The 17682-nt window shown below is 37.3% G+C and overlaps 1 protein-coding gene across 2 annotated transcripts in view; it reads right to left on the bottom strand.

Moving 5' to 3' along the window:
• Positions 1–17682, bottom strand: part of ANKRD31 (ankyrin repeat domain 31) — a 216026-nt gene that overhangs the window by 86197 nt on the left and 112147 nt on the right. For both annotated transcript variants that reach the window (XM_053596250.1, XM_053596252.1), the window contains exons 12-14: positions 13031–13175; positions 2557–2609; positions 163–1690 (exon numbers count right to left, since the gene is read on the bottom strand). In XM_053596250.1, the coding sequence (XP_053452225.1) occupies positions 163–1690; positions 2557–2609; positions 13031–13175 (1726 nt within the window). The remainder of the gene's footprint in view (positions 1–162; positions 1691–2556; positions 2610–13030; positions 13176–17682) is intronic.

The raw sequence follows: 17682 nt of genomic DNA, 5'->3' as shown, positions 1-17682 counted from the left end.
CACTATCACTTAACTATTAGCCATAGCAGCATCACCAATAATGGCCCACATATCCTCATTTTTCTTGGTTTGGACATAGGTTAAGTAAAATTCAGTTAAAAATGTCTATAAAAATAAGTAAATCTATAGGAAATTGTACAAATTGAGTAATACTTCTTATACCTGGTTTGTGAGAAGATTCTTTCTCTTCTCTTTGATCAAGTTGTATTATGCTTGTCAATTCTTTATTCATACTATCAGTAGAATGAAAATCTATATTATGCATCATCTCCCTTTCTGGAAGATTTTGTCTCCCCTTTTCAACTTTAGTTGTTTCTAAGTGAACAATTGTGGATAAAGGCCCATTTGAAGAACTTGTTTTCTGGCCTTTTTCAATGCAATTCCTTTTAGTAATTAGTCTTTTTGTCACCTTTTCCACAATATGTGTATCTGTTTGATTCATTAAAGCAGTTGGTGTTCTGAGGCTGTAATCCTGAGTCTTTTTGAATAAATCCACATGACTAGTCAACTCTGAAACCTCATGTGTTGAAAGTGTTCTCATCTGAGTTTGCTTAGGATTGCTGTTTGAGTGATCAAGAGAAATTTCATACATGCATTCTTCAAAATTTGTTACATGCCCAGAAATGACTGTATTATCTGAATCAGAAAAATCAACAGCTTCCTGGTGTGGAAGTGTGGTTAGGCTGTCTGCTTTTAACTCATTTTCCTGTGAAAAATGGTCTTCAGAAGGCGAAAATTGTTGTAAAGCTGTTTCTTCTCTATTTTTTACATTCTTTTTGTCATTACAGGGGTTTTTGTAATCTGTAGAACATATCAGTTTTTTAAATGTTACAGTCTTCTCAGAAATAGAGCAATCACTATCATCATCATCACCATCATTGTCATCATGAAAATTTCTCTTTCTAAATGATGGGAAAGAACTTTCCCATTTATTAAGTCTCTTATCTTTTTGAAATGAGTTACTGTTTTCATGAGATTTATAAGGGCTACTGTGTTGTTCTTGGAGAGTATAAGGTGGCTGATCTGTAGTAACAACTGGTAACTTGATTTCTTTATGTAATGAAAGTCCTGAGAGAGAAATAGCTTCAGTTTGATCAATGGGTTCTAATTCCAAGAACTGTGTTTCTTGATTATCTGATAAATCTATACTGTGAGTATGTGTCTCTTTGGAAATTGAACAAGCCTCAATATCATTATCTAATTTATTTTTCAAGCTTGACGGAGTTGGGCTGGAATGTTTACTTGCCTCTTCTGAAAGGCCATCAAGAGTTTGGTGAATACGCTGCTGACAAGTAACCAATCTGCTTCTTCCCCTGGTTATTCTCCTGGAAGAAGAGACAGCTAGTGTTTTTCTTGGACTGCTGTCTCCATCATCTACTTGAGTCCTTTTATGTTGTGTGTTTCTTCTTCCTTTACCTTTAGATAATTTTGTGCTGAGATCTTTGATGTTACAAAAATTGCCTTTTCTGGGTCCTGTAGAGTATATCTGGTTAACAGTTGATTGTTTATGCTTGGATTTATACAATATTGTGTTTTTGGAATCTTTGTGGTAATGTTCATATACATCTTCTTTTTTTATAAATAAATCCTCTTTGTTTTCTTTATTGACTTTTATGTGTTCTGGCTTCTGTCTGTTGGAATTTTCATTATGAACAAACCAAATGCAATTTTTAGAACTGAATTTTGGTTTCTAAAGAAAGAAAATATATAGTTAGCTTTAATTTTCATTTGCAGTTCTATACTCAATTCAATGTATATTATTGATAAATTATTATTCCATTCAATTTTATATCTGACCACGGGACCTGCAGTGATATAGCTAACCCATTATTTCAAAAAAGTAGACTAATAGAAGAAAGATAAATGTAATAGATTTAGAGTCAGTATGTACACTAATCTTTATTTCCTAATGTACATTTTAATTCCTTTTTTATTAATCTTATACATAATACAAAATCTACTTAAACTGTATAGGTTTTTAAACTAATCAAAGTTTCTTTACAAGAAAATGATTTAGAGAAACTCTTCCCAGTTGTTATGTAGCTAAACCTAGAATTAGGAAGATTTCTTCCTCAGTAGTAAAGGGATTTAAATATAAGAACACAAATATGCTCCTAAATTGGCATGAAAGGATTATTGTGGGCTGCTAAGATTAAAACAGGAACATTGCTTCCTTTGACTCACCACAACTTAAGCACCAGATAAAGAGTAACTGCGTACCATGTAAAGTCTAACGGGATGGACTGACACCTTTGATGGTGGCACTATATTTAGGCCACAGGAAATGTGACATGGTTGAAAAACCTCAGGCTCCATAAAGAGGATGAGAAAGGAAATGGCTACCAGTAGATTAGTGTGCCCAGATATGCTACATTTACTCAACTGCTTCCCAAGCTAACAGCCCAAAACTCTTTGATCTCATGTAATTATTTGCTTAGAAGCAAATGTGAAATCGCTATTGCTAATATTCCAGAAGTCTTTCTTTTCCTTCTAATGGCTATACAATAACCAGCAGTTACATCTCATAAAAATGTTTATTACTAAGCACAGATATACCTTGTGCTGGTGTACATCCTCTGCATCTAATGGATCAGTGGTATTCCTCTGACCTGTAAACAAAAAGAGAAAATCAACTCCAGACTTCTAAAACCCGTAAGTCCTTCACCACGAGAAAACCAAATGGAGTAAGATGATTATGCAAACATTTTATGTTAAAATTGGCACATATAATATGCCTATAATTTATAACTTCCATATTAGAAACCAAATATTATCTTAAGAGAGCTAAAAACATCTCTGTAGAAAAAGCAAAACAGACCTAACAAAATAACTAATAACAAGAATTGTTTGACCTCAGTACTTTTTATTTTCCCCACTGATATATCCAGTATGCCCTCTTCATTTAGTAGATTACATAACTATATGTAAGATAACTTTTATAAGGCAAGACATTCTTTCATAATTAATTATGTTATCATCTCCTAATACATATGCTTAATAAGTCCTAGTTTGAATGCTGCATTCTCTTCAAAGTGAAACATAGACACATGCAAAAGGTCAACATCTTGTGAAGGCATGGGGGGGGAAATTGATGTGAAAAAAACACCTATGTTGAGAATAAAAGTTAAGTACATTAGTGTTTCTTTCATTGCTTCCTTTAAATACTGAAGGTTGAATTATAGTTACCTATATATGCATTTGGCCACACAAAAAAACTAGAAATAATGGAATCCACATAGGAGATATTTAATGAATTTGATAGAGGAAGGAATTTATGAATGAACATCTTAGATGTGATAATGAATAAAAATTTCCTTAAATATATTATAAGATAGAAATGTAAAATATTTCAATAAAGATATAATTGGAAAAGAGAGCAATTTAATTTATTTCTTGGGACTAATTTTCATGATAGTAATCAAATTATGATGCACATGATGAATCCTGACATTTACCCATTCACCTTGTTCAGGTGAGGAAAAGCACATGGAATATCCTTCTATCAAGCAAAGGGGCTAGGGGCACAGTCTAAGGAAACAGCTCTGAGTTTTAGGCCTGACTCATATGTTTACCAGCTGGGTGACCTTGGGTAAGTTACTTAGTGTCTCTGCCTTCAGAAAATGAAAGTTAATAATAGTCCCAACCTTACAGAATTGTTGTGAAGATTAAATGATATAATCCATGTAAAGAATTTAGAGGACTTCCTGGGCACAGAGAAAGTGCTTCATTATTATTGTTTGTTATTGTTATTTTCTAAGATCGTAAAAGACACTATGCCTTCTCCAAACTTTTGTTCTTAAATAAGGAGAAAACCAATACTTTTCAGACATCACTGTTAGACATAGTTCCTAAGAGACTTTACATCCTCTAGTATATATAACCAACTTAACACCCAGATACAAAATTCTGAGGTGGTGAATTTTGGTGATAACAGCTGTATTTTTTTCCCCCTGCTACTCTGGGCTCCCACAATGTACCAGGTACTGGAATTTTACATGTATTAATAACAATCTTCACACTAAAAATACCACAGACACGCAGGTAAATGAGTAGATATTATGAACCCAAATTTACAAATAAGAAAATTAGGGCTGACTCCGGGAGCGGCGGGTGTGAGACTAAGGTGGGCATGAGATCTCAGGAAACAACAACTAGACCACATTTAAAAAATTAAAAACCGGAGGAGGAGCAAGATGGCAGCCGAGTAACAGCTTCCTTGCATCTGGGCACTGTGAGTCTGGGGATATAGGACTCCAGGCATCTCTGGCTGGTAGGATCTGCCTATCATCACCCCTGAGAGGATACAGGGAGTCAGCGAGAGACTTCTGGACCCCAAGTGGAGGACTAAAACAGTGGAAAACCGGCAAGTGGTCGCGTATGTTCAATCCGTCTAAACCCGCCCGCAACTTCCACAGGCACGAGAACTTAAAGAGCAAGAGGAAGTGAAAGGAAAATTAGGGCAAGGAAACAGATAAAAGAAATCACCCATGAGGAAGAATCAGCAGAAAACTCCAGGCAACATGAAGAACCAGTCCAGAACAACCCCGCCAAGGGACCATGAGGTAGCTAATGCAGAGGATTCCACCTATACAGAAATGTTAGGAATGACAGACAGGGAATTTAGAATGCACATGTTGAAAACAATGAAAGAAATGATGGAAACAATGAAAGAAACTGCTAATAAAGTGGAAAATAACCAAAAGGAAATCCAAAAACAGAATCAAATAAGAGATGAACGATATGAAGAATATAAAAAGGATATAGCAGAGCTGAAGGAAATGAAACAGTCACAGGGAACTTAAAGATGCAATGGAAAGTATCAGCAACAGGTTAGACCATGCAGAAGAAAGAATTTCAGAGGTAGAAGACAAAGTCTTTGAGATAACTCAGATAGTAAAAGAGGCAGAAAAGAAGAGAGAGAAAGCAGAACGGTCACTGTCAGAATTATGGGACTTTATGAAGCGTTCCAACATACGAGTTACAGGAATTCCCGAAGGGGAAGAAGAATGCCCCAGAGGAATGGAAGCCATACTAGAGAATATTATAAAAGAAAATTTCCCAAATATCACCAAACATTCTGACACACTGCTTTCAGAGGGCTATCGGACCCCAGGTCGCCTCAATTCTAACCCAGCGTCTCCAAGACACATTGTGATGAACCTGTCCAAAGTCAAGACAAAAGAAAAGATTCTGCAAGCTGCCAGGAGTAAGCGCCAGTTGACCTACAGGGGCAAATCCATCAGATTGAACGCAGACTTCTCTAATGAAACTTTCCAAGCAAGAAGACAATGGTCATCTACCTTTAATCTACTTAAACAGAACAATTTCCAGCCCAGAATTCTGTACGCTGCTAAGCTAAGCTTCAAAATTGACGGAGAAATCAAATCATTTACGGATATAAAAACATTGAGGAAATTTCGCCACAACAAGACCAGCTCTACAGGAAATACTTCAACCTGTTCTGCACACTGACCACCACAATGGATCAGCAGCAAAGTAAGAACTCAGAAATTAAAGGACAGAACCAAACCTCCACACTGATGCAAAAGATAAAACTAAGCAATGGACTCTCACAAAATAAGACGAATAGAATACTACCACACTTATCAATTATCTCAATAAATGTTAATGGCTTGAATTCCCCACTGAAGAGACATAGATTGGTTGACTGGATTAAAAAACACAAGCCATCCATTTGCTGTCTGCAAGAAACACACCTGGCTTCAAAAGACAAATTAAAGCTCCGAGTCAAGGGCTGGAAGACAATTTTTCAGGCAAATGGAATTCAGAAGAAAAGAGGAGTTGCAATCTTATTTTCAGATACATGTGGATTTAAAGCAACTAAAGTCAAAAAAGACAAAGATGGTCACTTTATATTGGTCAAGGGAAAAATACAACAAGAAGACATTTCAATCCTAAATATCTATGCACCCAATTTAAATGCTCCCAGATTCTTGAAACAGACCTTACTCAGTCTGAGCAATATGATATATGATAATACCATAATAACAGGGGACCTTAACACTCCTCTTACAGAGCTGGACAGATCCTCTAAACAGAAATTAAACAAGGATATAAGAGACTTAAATGAGACCCTAGAACAACTGTGCTTGATAGATGCATATAGAACACTCCATCCCAAAGATAAAGAATATACATTCTTCTCATCACCCCAAGGAACATTCTCCAAAATTGATCATATCCTGGGACAAAAAACAAATATCAACAGAATCAAAAGAATTGAAATTTTACCTTGTATCTTCTCAGACCGTAAGGCACTAAAGGTGGAACTCAACTCTAACAAAAATGCTCGACCCCACCCAAAGGCATGGAAATTAAACAATCTTCTGTTGAATAACAGATGGGTGAAGGAAGAAATAAAACAGGAAATCATTAACTTCCTTGAGCATAACAACAATGAAGACACAAGCTACCAAAACCTGTGGGATACTGCAAAAGCAGTTTTGAGAGGAAAATTCATCGCTTTAGATGCCTACATTCGAAAAACAGAAAGAGAGCACATCAACAATCTCACAAGAGATCTTATGGAATTGGAAAAAGAAGAACAATCTAAGCCTAAACTCAATAGAAGAAAAGAAATATCCAAAATCAAATCAGAGATCAATGAAATTGAAAACAAAAGAATCATTCAGAAAATTAATGAAACAAGGAGTTGGTTTTTTGAAAAAAAAAAATAATAAAATAGATAAACCATTGGCCAGACTAACGAGGAATAGAAAAGTAAAATCTCTAGTAACCTCAATCAGAAATGATAAAGGGGAAATAACAACTGATCCCACAGAGATACAAAAGATCATCTCTGAATACTACCAGAAACTCTATGCCCAGAAATTTGACAATGTGAAAGAAATGGATCAATATTTGGAATCACACCCTCTACCTAGACTCAGCCAGGAAGAAATAGAGCTCCTGAACAGACCAATTTCAAGCACTGAGATCAAAGAAACAATAAAAAATCTTCCAACCAAAAAATGCCCTGGTCCAGATGGCTTCACTCCAGAATTCTATCAAACCTTCAAGGAAGAGCTGATTCCTGTACTGCAGAAATTATTCCAAAAAAATTGAGGAAGAAGGAATCTTCCCCAACACATTCTATGAAGCAAACATCACCCTGATACCAAAACCAGGAAAAGACCCAAACAAAAAGGAGAATTTCAGACCAATCTCACTCATGAACATAGACGCAAAAATTCTCAACAAAATCCTAGCCAATAGATTACAGCTTATCATCAAAAAAGTCATTCATCATGATCAAGTAGGCTTCATCCCAGGAATGCAAGGCTGGTTTAACATACGCAAGTCTATAAACGTTATCCACCATATTAACAGAGGCAAAAATAAAGATCACATGATCCTCTCAATAGATGCAGAAAAAGCATTTGATAAAATCCAGCATCCTTTACTAATTAGAACACTGAAGAGTATAGGCATAGGTGGCACATTTCTAAACCTGATTGAAACTATCTATGACAAACCCACAGCCAATATTTTACTGAATGGAGTAAAACTCAAAGCTTTTCCTCTTAGAACTGGAACCAGACAAGGTTGTCCTCTGTCACCTTTACTATTCAACGTAGTGCTGGAAGTTCTAGCCAATACAATTAGGCAAGACAAGGAAATAAAGGGAATCCAAATGGGAGCAGAGGAGGTCAAACTCTCCCTCTTTGCTGACGACATGATCTTATACTTAGAGAACCCCAAAGACTCAACCACAAGACTCCTAGAAGTCATCAAAAAATACAGTAATGTTTCAGGATATAAAATCAATGTCCACAAGTCAGTAGCCTTTGTGTACACCAATAACAGTCAAGATGAGAAGCTAATTAAGGACACAACTCCCTTCACCATAGTCTCAAAGAAAATGAAATACCTAGGAATATACCTAATGAAGGAGGTGAAGGACCTCTATAAAGAAAAGTATGAAATCCTCAGAAAGGAAATAGCAGAGGATATTAATAAATGGAAGAACATACAATGCTCATGGATGGGAAGAATCAACATTGTTAAAATGTCTACACTTCCCAAAGCAATCTACCTATTCAATGCCATTCCTATCAAAATACCAACATCGTACTTTCAAGATTTGGAAAAAATGATTCTGCGTTTTGTATGGAATCGGAAAAAACCCGTATAGCTAAGGCAGTTCTCTGTAACAAAAATAAAGCTGGGGGCATCAGCATACCAGATTTTAGTCTGTACTACAAAGCCATAGTGCTCAAGACAGCATGGTACTGGCACAAAAACAGAGACATAGACACTTGGAATTGAATTGAAAACCAAGAAATGAAACTAACATTTTACAACCACCTAATCTTCGATAAACCAAACAAGAACATACCTTGGGGGAAAGACTCCCTATTCAATAAATGGTGTTGGGAGAACTGGATGTCTACATGTAAAAGACTGAAACTGGACCCACACCTTTCCCCACTCACAAAAATTGATTCAAGATGGATAAAGGACTTAAACTTAAGGCATGAAACAATAAAAATCCTCCAAGAAAGCATAGGAAAAACACTGGAAGATACTGGCCTGGGGAAAGACTTCATGAAGAAGACTGCCATGGCAATTGCAACAACAACAAAAATAAACAAATGGGACTTCATGGAACTGAAAAGCTTCTGTACAGCTAAGGAGACAATAACCAAAGCAAACAGACAACCTACACAATGGGAAAGGATATTTGCATATTTTCAATCAGACAAAAGCTTGATAACAAGGATCTATAGAGAACTCAAATTAATCCACATGAAAAAAGCCAACAATCCCTTATATCAATGGGCAAGAGACATGAATAGAACTTTCTCTAAAGACGACAGACGAATGGCTAACAAACACATGAAAAAATGTTCATCATCTCTATATATTAGAGAAATGCAAATCAAAACAACTCTGAGATATCATCTAACCCCAGTGAGAATGGCCCACATCACAAAATCTCAAAACTGCAGATGCTGGCGTGGATGTGGAGAGAAGGGAACACTTTTACACTGCTGGTGGGACTGCAAACTAGTACAACCTTTCTGGAAGGAAGTATGGAGAAACCTCAAAGCACTCAAGCTAGACCTCCCATTTGATCCTGCAATCCCATTATTGGGCATCTACCCAGAAGGAAAGAAATCCTTTTATCATAAGGACACTTGTACTAGACTGTTTATTGCCGCTCAATTTACAATCGCCAAAATGTGGAAACAGCCTAAATGCCCACCAACCCAGGAATGGATTAACAAGCTGTGGTATATGTATACCATGGAATACTATTCAGCCATTAAAAAAAATGGAGACTTTACATCCTTCGTATTAACCTGGATGGAAGTGGAAGACATTATTCTTAGTAAAGCATCACAAGAATGGAGAAGCATGAATCCTATGTACTCAATTTTGATATGAGGACAATTAATGACAATTATGGTTATGGGGGGGGAAACAGAAAGAGGGAAGGAGGGAGGTGGGTGGGGCCTTGGTGTGTGTCACACTTTATGGGGGCAAGACATGATTGCAAGAGGGACTTTATCTAACAATTGCAATCAGTGTAAACTGGCTTATTGTACCCTCAATGAATCCCCAACAGTAAAAAAAAAAAATTAAAAACCATGATTGTGGAATGTGCCCAGAAATAAAGGCTCACCTGATTGACTTTACTCAAGTAAAAAAAAAAAAAAAAGAAAAAAAGAAAATTAGGGCTGTTAATTTATTCTACAGGCTTTACAGTCTGTAAGACTATAAAGTTAGTATGAATAAAATCTTGTCCTACACCAATGTTAACATATTTTACTCTCAGATAAAAAAGTGAAAATATATTATTTTGAGGAATTCTTTATCATTTCCATAATTAAAAGCTCTTCATCTAGATTTAAAAATGAATACTGTTTGCATAAGTGTGTAGATATCTTTTAGGTAAACTAATTTTGCATTTATATTGAAAAGTAGTCGATAGTAGGCGGCGCCTGTGGCTCAGTGAGTAGGGCGCCGGCCCCATATGCTGAGGGTGGTGGGTTCAAACCCAGCCCCGGCCAAACTGCAACCCAAAAATAGCTGGGCATTGTGGCTGGTGCCTGTAGTCCCAGCTGCTCGGGAGGCTGAGGCAAGAGAATCGCGTAAGCCCAGGAGTTAAGAGGTTGCTGTGAGCCGTGTGACGCCACGGCACTCTACCCAAGGGCGGTATAGTGAGACTCTGTCTCTACAAAAAAAAAAAAAAGAAAGAAAAGTAGTCGATAGTAAATGATAGAATTTGAATGTTTAAACTTAAGAAATATCCAAACCATCTGATGAAGCATGATAATGCAATGAGCTTAGTAAAGCTCTCACAAAGAAAGAGTGGAGCAAAGCCCTAAGTAGAAAAGTTTGGGATTTTTTTTTTATGAAAGAATTTCCCTTGGGTAGGTATAGAAGTGGGCATTGGTGAACAGGAGATTCTACGTTTTGAAAAAGGGCTAGAATGCTGGAGAAAGCATTCCCAAAAGAGCAAAACAATGTATGCCATGATTATTTAATGAGAAAGCAAGCAATTAAGGAGATCTTCAAACACACATGCACTTTTATATATAATATACAGTTGCCTCCAACTGGATACTTTATTTCCTATTTTTCAGATGGTCTGAAATATAACATGATTGTTTTAATAATTTATCTCAATGCACTTTTATATACCTGGCCTCAACAAGTTACCGTCAGCTCTCTTCTGATGTGATCTGGCTACCATCTGTCTCTAAGAACCATTAATTAATTGCCTCTTGGTGCCAAAAGCTGCAAAATATTAGGGTAATTGTTATAGAGTGAAAGATAACTAACATAGGTGAGAGAGGGAAAGGGGAAGCTGCAGTATTAAATAGGGTGGTCTAGGTCTCACTGAGGTGACATTCAAACTTAGACTTCAGAAGGTCCAGGAGGAATATCTGAAAAACAATAACGAGGCCAGCATATCTGAAGTTGAGTTAATGGAAATTAGAAAGTGGTAGGAGAAGGGGTTAACCAGCCGATAGAAGAACTTATAGGCCCATTATAAGGAGTTTAAAGGTAAAGCCATTGTAGGGCTCTGGGCAGAGTAATGTGATGTTGCCAAAAATTCTAACACACGTATTAAAGTGAGTATGAAGACTACACCATGTATTAAGTTATCTGTATGTAACATTTTTTATTGACAACTATAGATCAAGTTATTTTGTATTTCAGTTTAATAGAGCTATGGATGGATGGGTTCCTAATGCCTTCCTAATGCCTCCTAATGCCGCCCCTTTAATACAGTTCCTCATATTGTAGTGACCCCCAACCGTAAAATTATTTTCATTATTACTTCATAACTGTAATTTTGCTACTGTTAGGAATCGTAATGTAAATATCTGATGTGCAGAATGTATTTTCAGTGTTACACAGGTTGAGAACCGCTGGGCTAGAGTATAGCTGTAAGGAAAGATTCTTGGGCGGCGTTTGTGGCTCAGTCGGTAAGGCGCCGGCCCCATATACCGAGGGTGGCGGGTTCAAACCGGCCCCGGCCAAACTGCAACCAAAAAATAGCTGGGCATTGTGGTGGGCGCCTGTAGTCCCAGCTACTTGGGAGGCTGAGGCAAGAGAATCGCTTAAGCCCAGGAGTTGGAGGTTGCTGTGAGCTGTGTGAGGCCATGGCACTATACCGAGGGCCATAAAGTGAGACTCTGTCTCTACAAAAAAAAAAAAAAAAAAAAAGGAAAGATTCTCAGGCAACTGATATAACCAATCCTGGCCACATTCCCTGAAAAAGATACAAAAAAATATAATTTATATCACATCATGTTATTAAAAAAATGACAATGGGGAAAAAAACAGAAATTCATAGATTTCTTAAGTGTTGGCAATGTAAAACCTGGAGAAAAGTATTATCTTTCTTTTATTAAAAGAATGGAGCAAAGATAACAGTGGATGGATTTTCTCGAAACTTGTAGGGAGGAAGACGCCATCTTCCAGTAATTCACCAAAATGACAAACACAAAGGGAAAGAGGAGAGGCACCCAATACATGTTCTCTACGCCTTTTAGAAAACATGGAGTTGTTCCTTTGGCCAAATATATGTGAATCTACAAGAAAGGTGATATTGTAGAAATCAAGGGAATGGGTACTGTTCAAAAAGGCATTCCACACAAATGTTACCATGGCAAACTGGAAGAGTCTACAATGTTACCCAGCATGCTATTGGCATTGTTGTAAACAAACAAGTTAAGGGCAAGATCCTTGCCAAGAGGAATAATGTTCATATTGAGCATATTAAGCAATCTAAGAGCCACGATAGCTTCCTGAAATGTGTGAAAGAAAATGTTCAGAAGAAAGGGCGGCGCCTGTGGCTCAAGGAGTAGGGCACCGGTCCCATATGCCGGAGGTGGCGGGTTCAAACCCAGCCAAAAAAAAAAAAAGAAAATGTTCAGAAAAAGAAGGAACACAAAGAGAAAGGTACGTGGGTTCAACTCAAGTGTCAGCCTGCTCCACCCAGAGAAGCCCACTTTGTGAGAACCAACAGAAAGGAGCCTGAGCTCCTGGAACCCATTCCCTATGAATTCATGGCATAATAAGCATATAACATAGCACACAGGAGAACCAGTGGACCCATGTTTTTAGGTGCAAGAACATATGTATTCCTCATGAGCTCATGGCATAATAGGTGTACAGCATAGCACACAGAATAACCAATAGCCCCCATGTAACAGTGATACAGGTGCTGGAACCTATTTTCCATGAATTCAAAAGTTAATCAACACTTTGTCACATTCAATGGCAAGGTGCCTCCCTGAGCTACTGGAACTTCTTCCCTATGAATTCATGACATGGTAGATAAAAATAATAGCCAACTGCTACTGTAAAAATGTTTCTTGTTCATTCACTAAAAATATGACATTTTTCCCAAAAGTATTAAAGCAAATTTTAATGTGTCCTAAAAAAAAAAAAACTGTAGGGAAAAATTTTATTTCTTTAATTTTAAATTAAATTTCTATAACTTTTTACTGGTATGATGAATAGCTGTAACAGGGCTGTTTGATCTTACCTGATATAAGATATTTTAGATGTTTAGGAATGTGTTTCTCAAGGAGACGCCTCATACGTGAATCCTTGGCTTCATCCAAAGCACACTTTCCACTGTCACTTCTAAATAATGGATCGGCTCCATTCAAAAGAAGTAATTGTGCCACCTAAAAAACAATTTTCATGTAAGGAAACTCAGATTAAGGGTATATTACTGTAACTGTGTGCCAGTATACAAATCTTAATTAAGATTAAATATTTTTTTCAACAACACAGAATTTGGGTCTGTCACATTTTTGTCAATAAAAAAAGAATGAATGTAGTTGTTATTAAATCATAATTTATAGGTATTCAAATCTCTTATTTAAAAAGACTGAAAAAAAAGAAAAGGAAGGAAAAGAGAAGAAAAGAAGGAAGGGAGGGGAGAGAGAGGAAAGGAAGAAAGAAGGTGAGAAGGTAGGCAGGCAGAGAAGAAGTTGGGGCAGAAATTTCTGTGGGTCAGCTGCTAGTGAAATGAAACTAGCAAATATACCAAGAATTAGCATTGAATTCTGTAGTAGTAAATGTAATTTGAACAGGTTCTAGGAGATAGTCAACATCTTCCCATCTATACCTGTGTTGCTGTTGCCTCTCTTCAGATTGTCAAGAAAAAATTAGTCAATCCTTAATTGGTTACTACTCCTCAAGTACAATACTCTATGCACTATCCCTGCCCACCCCACCCCCAACACACACCTGCTGCCCCAGAGAAAAATGACCTCTCCCTCCTCTCATGTATGTATTTTATCATACTGCCAGATACACTCTGTATTATACATGTACTTATTTATAGCTCTTATATATCTGTTTCCCTTACTGTATTCTAAGTTTCTTGAGGATGGCATGTTTTTCTTTTAAAATTAACTTAAAAAATTTTTAAAGGAAATTAATGAATATGGTTCAAAATACAGAATGCTCAGAAAAGTATTCAATACAAAGTAAGTATTCTTCTACCCCGTCCTCTAGTCATCTACTGTTTCCTGAATGAGCACTAGTTTGTTCTGAACTTTTCCAAGCACTCGTCTAATCCAGTAAGTATGTATGTATGTACACATCACATATATACACACATATGTGTGTGTATGTGTGTGTGTTTTACACAAGTGGCCATATATTATATATACTGTATTTTGCCTTCTTTCTCCCACTGTATCGACAATAGTCTAGAGAAGCCATTCTCAACCTGTGGGTCATGACCCCTTTGTAACACTGAAAATATATTCCTGCATATCAGATATTTATATTACGATTCCTAACAGTAGCAAAATTACAGTTATGAAGTAGTAACGAAAATAATTTTATGGTTGGGAGTCACCACAACATGAGGAACTATATTAAAGGGTCGCGGCATTAGGAGGCATTAGGAAGGTTGAGAACCACTGGTCTAGAGATTATTCCATGTCAGTGTAGAATGCACTTCCTTATCCTTTTCAGCAGCTGAGTGATGGTTTCCTAAATGAATATATAATTTATTTAACTTTATTAATGAATGTTTAAGTTGCTTCAAAGCTTTTGCTATAGATATATCTCATAACTGTCTTTATCAGCGACTATCTTAGTATCTGGCATAAAGTAAATATTTAAAACTGTTGTTTAATAAAAGAATGAATATAGCCAGGGAGGATGTGGGGAGTAGTCTTTAAGTAACATTACACTAAAAGAATCCTAAATTACCGTATTAGTGTCTGAAATGAAAGGAAGGACCTGAATTTCTGTATATTGTATGTACCTAAAAGTTAAAAATATATACATATCTGCCTTTATAAGAAAGCATCCTAGCCTACTAAAATAGTTTGAATCCTTTTCTCTCACCTCTAATATTAGATAACCTTCCAAGTTTGTGCTATTCACAACATGTATCCTTTCTCTATCTTCCCATAATAAAATGACTATCATAAATGTATATTATGTCATCCTTTTAAATAAGTTATCATCTCTCTTTTGAGATAATAAATAGGTGGTCTCAGGTATATGACATCTCTTTTGTGTGTGTGTGAATTTACATTTATTTAATTATTGGAAGATAAACGTTTTTCTTTTTTCCTTTTTTTTTTTTTTTTTTGGCCGGGGCTGGGTTTGAACCTACCACCTCTGGTATATGGGGCCAGTGCCCTACTCCTTGAGCCACAGGAGCTGCCCCCAGATAAATGTTTTTCATATGACCAATTGATTTATAATATATCACATCTCTTTTGAGGCTACTTTTTTTTTTTTTTTTTTTTTTTGTAGAGACAGAGTCTCACTTTATGGCCCTCGGTAGAGTGCCGTGGCCTCACACAGCTCACAGCAACCTCCAACTCCTGGGCTTACGCGATTCTCTTGCCTCAGCCTCCCGAGTAGCTGGGACTACAGGCGCCCGCCACAATGCCCGGCTATTTTTTTGTTGTTGCAGTTTTGGCCAGGGCCGGGTTTGAACCCGCCACCCTCGGCATATGGGGCCGGCGCCCTACTCACTGAGCCACAGGCGCCGCCCCTTGAGGCTACTTTTTAATCACTTTTGTATTCTGAGGAATGTGTATGTGTCTGTGCCCATGTCCCTTTATCATGGTAGTGTTAATCTAATGTTTGAAATCATAAATGTGTTAGTAGTTCCATTTTGCAAAAAAAATTTAAATTGCAGAAAGGTATTTAGTGGAAAGTAAAGGTCCCTCTCATACTTACCATGGTAGGCTGAAAATGTCTTCCCACCCCTAAAGGCATCCATGTCCTCCCTTCTAGAACCTGTAAATGTTACCTTCTTTGGAAGCTGGATCTTTATCAATGTGATTAAATTAAAGATTTGGAGATGAAGCACTTATCTCCAATTATTTGGGTAGAACCTAAACACCGCCACAAGTGTCCTTACAAGAGGCAGTTAAAACCGCCCTTACAAATTGATGAAGGGGTACAAGGTGAAAAATGGAGTAAGGGCCCACAGAACTCTACAACGGAGTAGGCTTAAAGTAATGACAGAAATCAGCCATTGTCCCCTCATTTGCTCGATAATAATCACTGTTGCTTCTGTTTGCTTCTTTACCATGGAGTAGTTTTTGAGGTATCTTCCCGGTCCTACATTCCAGAATAAGGAACTTACTCAATTGGTCTTGGACCTTCCACCCGAGAGACAGCCCTCCTGCCTTTTACAAGGATTCCAGCAGATGACCCTTGATCTCTGTCACGGCACGTCCCAACACCACCTGAGCTACATTTTTGCCACACTCTGAATTGCTTAAAAAGAGATTCCTTGCCTTGCTTTGTGAAATCTGCAGACATTTCAGCCCGTGACCAGGTTCCTCAAGACTTAGAGGGAAGACTTGATGAACAACTCAAGGGACAGCAGACTGGCCTCTGGGATATCCTGACTATTCCCTATGGCTATCAAGTTGGCTAGATTATATCATTCCCACATCAAGCCTCACACCTGAAGAAAACCAACAAATCTGAGCCTGACCAGCAGACAACAGAACTGTGCAGAGATGATGGTTAAGAGATTTAGCTGTAGCAGGGCATGGTGACTCATGCCTGTAATCCCAGCACTTGGGAGGCTGAGATGGATAGATTGCCTGAGCTCACAGGTTTGAGACCAGCCTGAGCCACAGCGAGACCTCATCCCTAAAAATAGCCGGGTGTTCTGGCAGGTGCTTGTAATCCTACTACTTGGGAGGCTAAGGCAAGAGAATCGCTTAAGCCCAAGAGTTTGAGGTTGCTGTGAGCTGTGACGCCACAGCACTCTTATCAAGGACTATAAAGCGAGACTCTGTCTTAAAAAAAAAAAAGAGCTTTAGCTATAGAGATAGGAAGTATATTACTTTTAGATATCTTTGTTTGTTGTTGTATTCAGTGTGCCCCTGGTCTATTTGCGTGCTGCATGTTGTTCTGAGTGTAACTTTGAACCTATCCCTTCCCTAAGTTTTATAACCAGACAAATAGGGTAAATCATAATAATTATTTCCAATTAAAATCTATTTCATAGATTTTATTACATTATTATTATTACATTTAATTTCAGTGGGGAAATGAAGCCAGAAAAATGTTTACATTAGATCTATAAAATGGATCTAAGAAACTAAGCTGAAGCAGTCAGTATAGCTGACCTAGTTTGCTCAGCCCACATACTTTTCCCACATACCTTTCATGTTTATTTAGTTAAGTTTTCACCACAAATGTTTATCTCAAAAGACTTTGGGGAAGTAGTAACACTTAGAGATAAGTGTTGTTTTATATATATATATATATATATATATATATATATATATATATATATATATATATACACACACACACACATACTTTTTTTTTTTTGGTAGAGACAGAGTCGCACTTTATCGCCCATGGTAGTCACAGCAACCTCCAAATCCTGGGCTTAGGTGATTCTCTTGCCTCAGACTCCCGAATAGCTGGGACTATGGGAGTGCCCAGCACAACGCCCAGCTATCTTTTTGTTGCAGTTTGGCCAGGGCCGGGTTTGAACCCGCCATCCTCGGTATATAGGGCCGGCGTCCTATCCACTGAGCCATAAGCGCCACCTAAGTGTTGTTATATTAATTAATGTAAAGATTACTTTTATTTTGTTTAAATATTATTACATTGTTAGAGTAAAGGCTACTTTAGTTTTATTTGATAATTCTTTTAGATAAAGTTTACATTTTTAGGTTT

Source organism: Nycticebus coucang, chromosome 1 (genome assembly GCF_027406575.1).
Source record: "Nycticebus coucang isolate mNycCou1 chromosome 1, mNycCou1.pri, whole genome shotgun sequence".
Taxonomy (NCBI): domain Eukaryota; kingdom Metazoa; phylum Chordata; class Mammalia; order Primates; family Lorisidae; genus Nycticebus; species Nycticebus coucang.
This window is presented reverse-complemented; position numbering and strand designations above follow the sequence as displayed.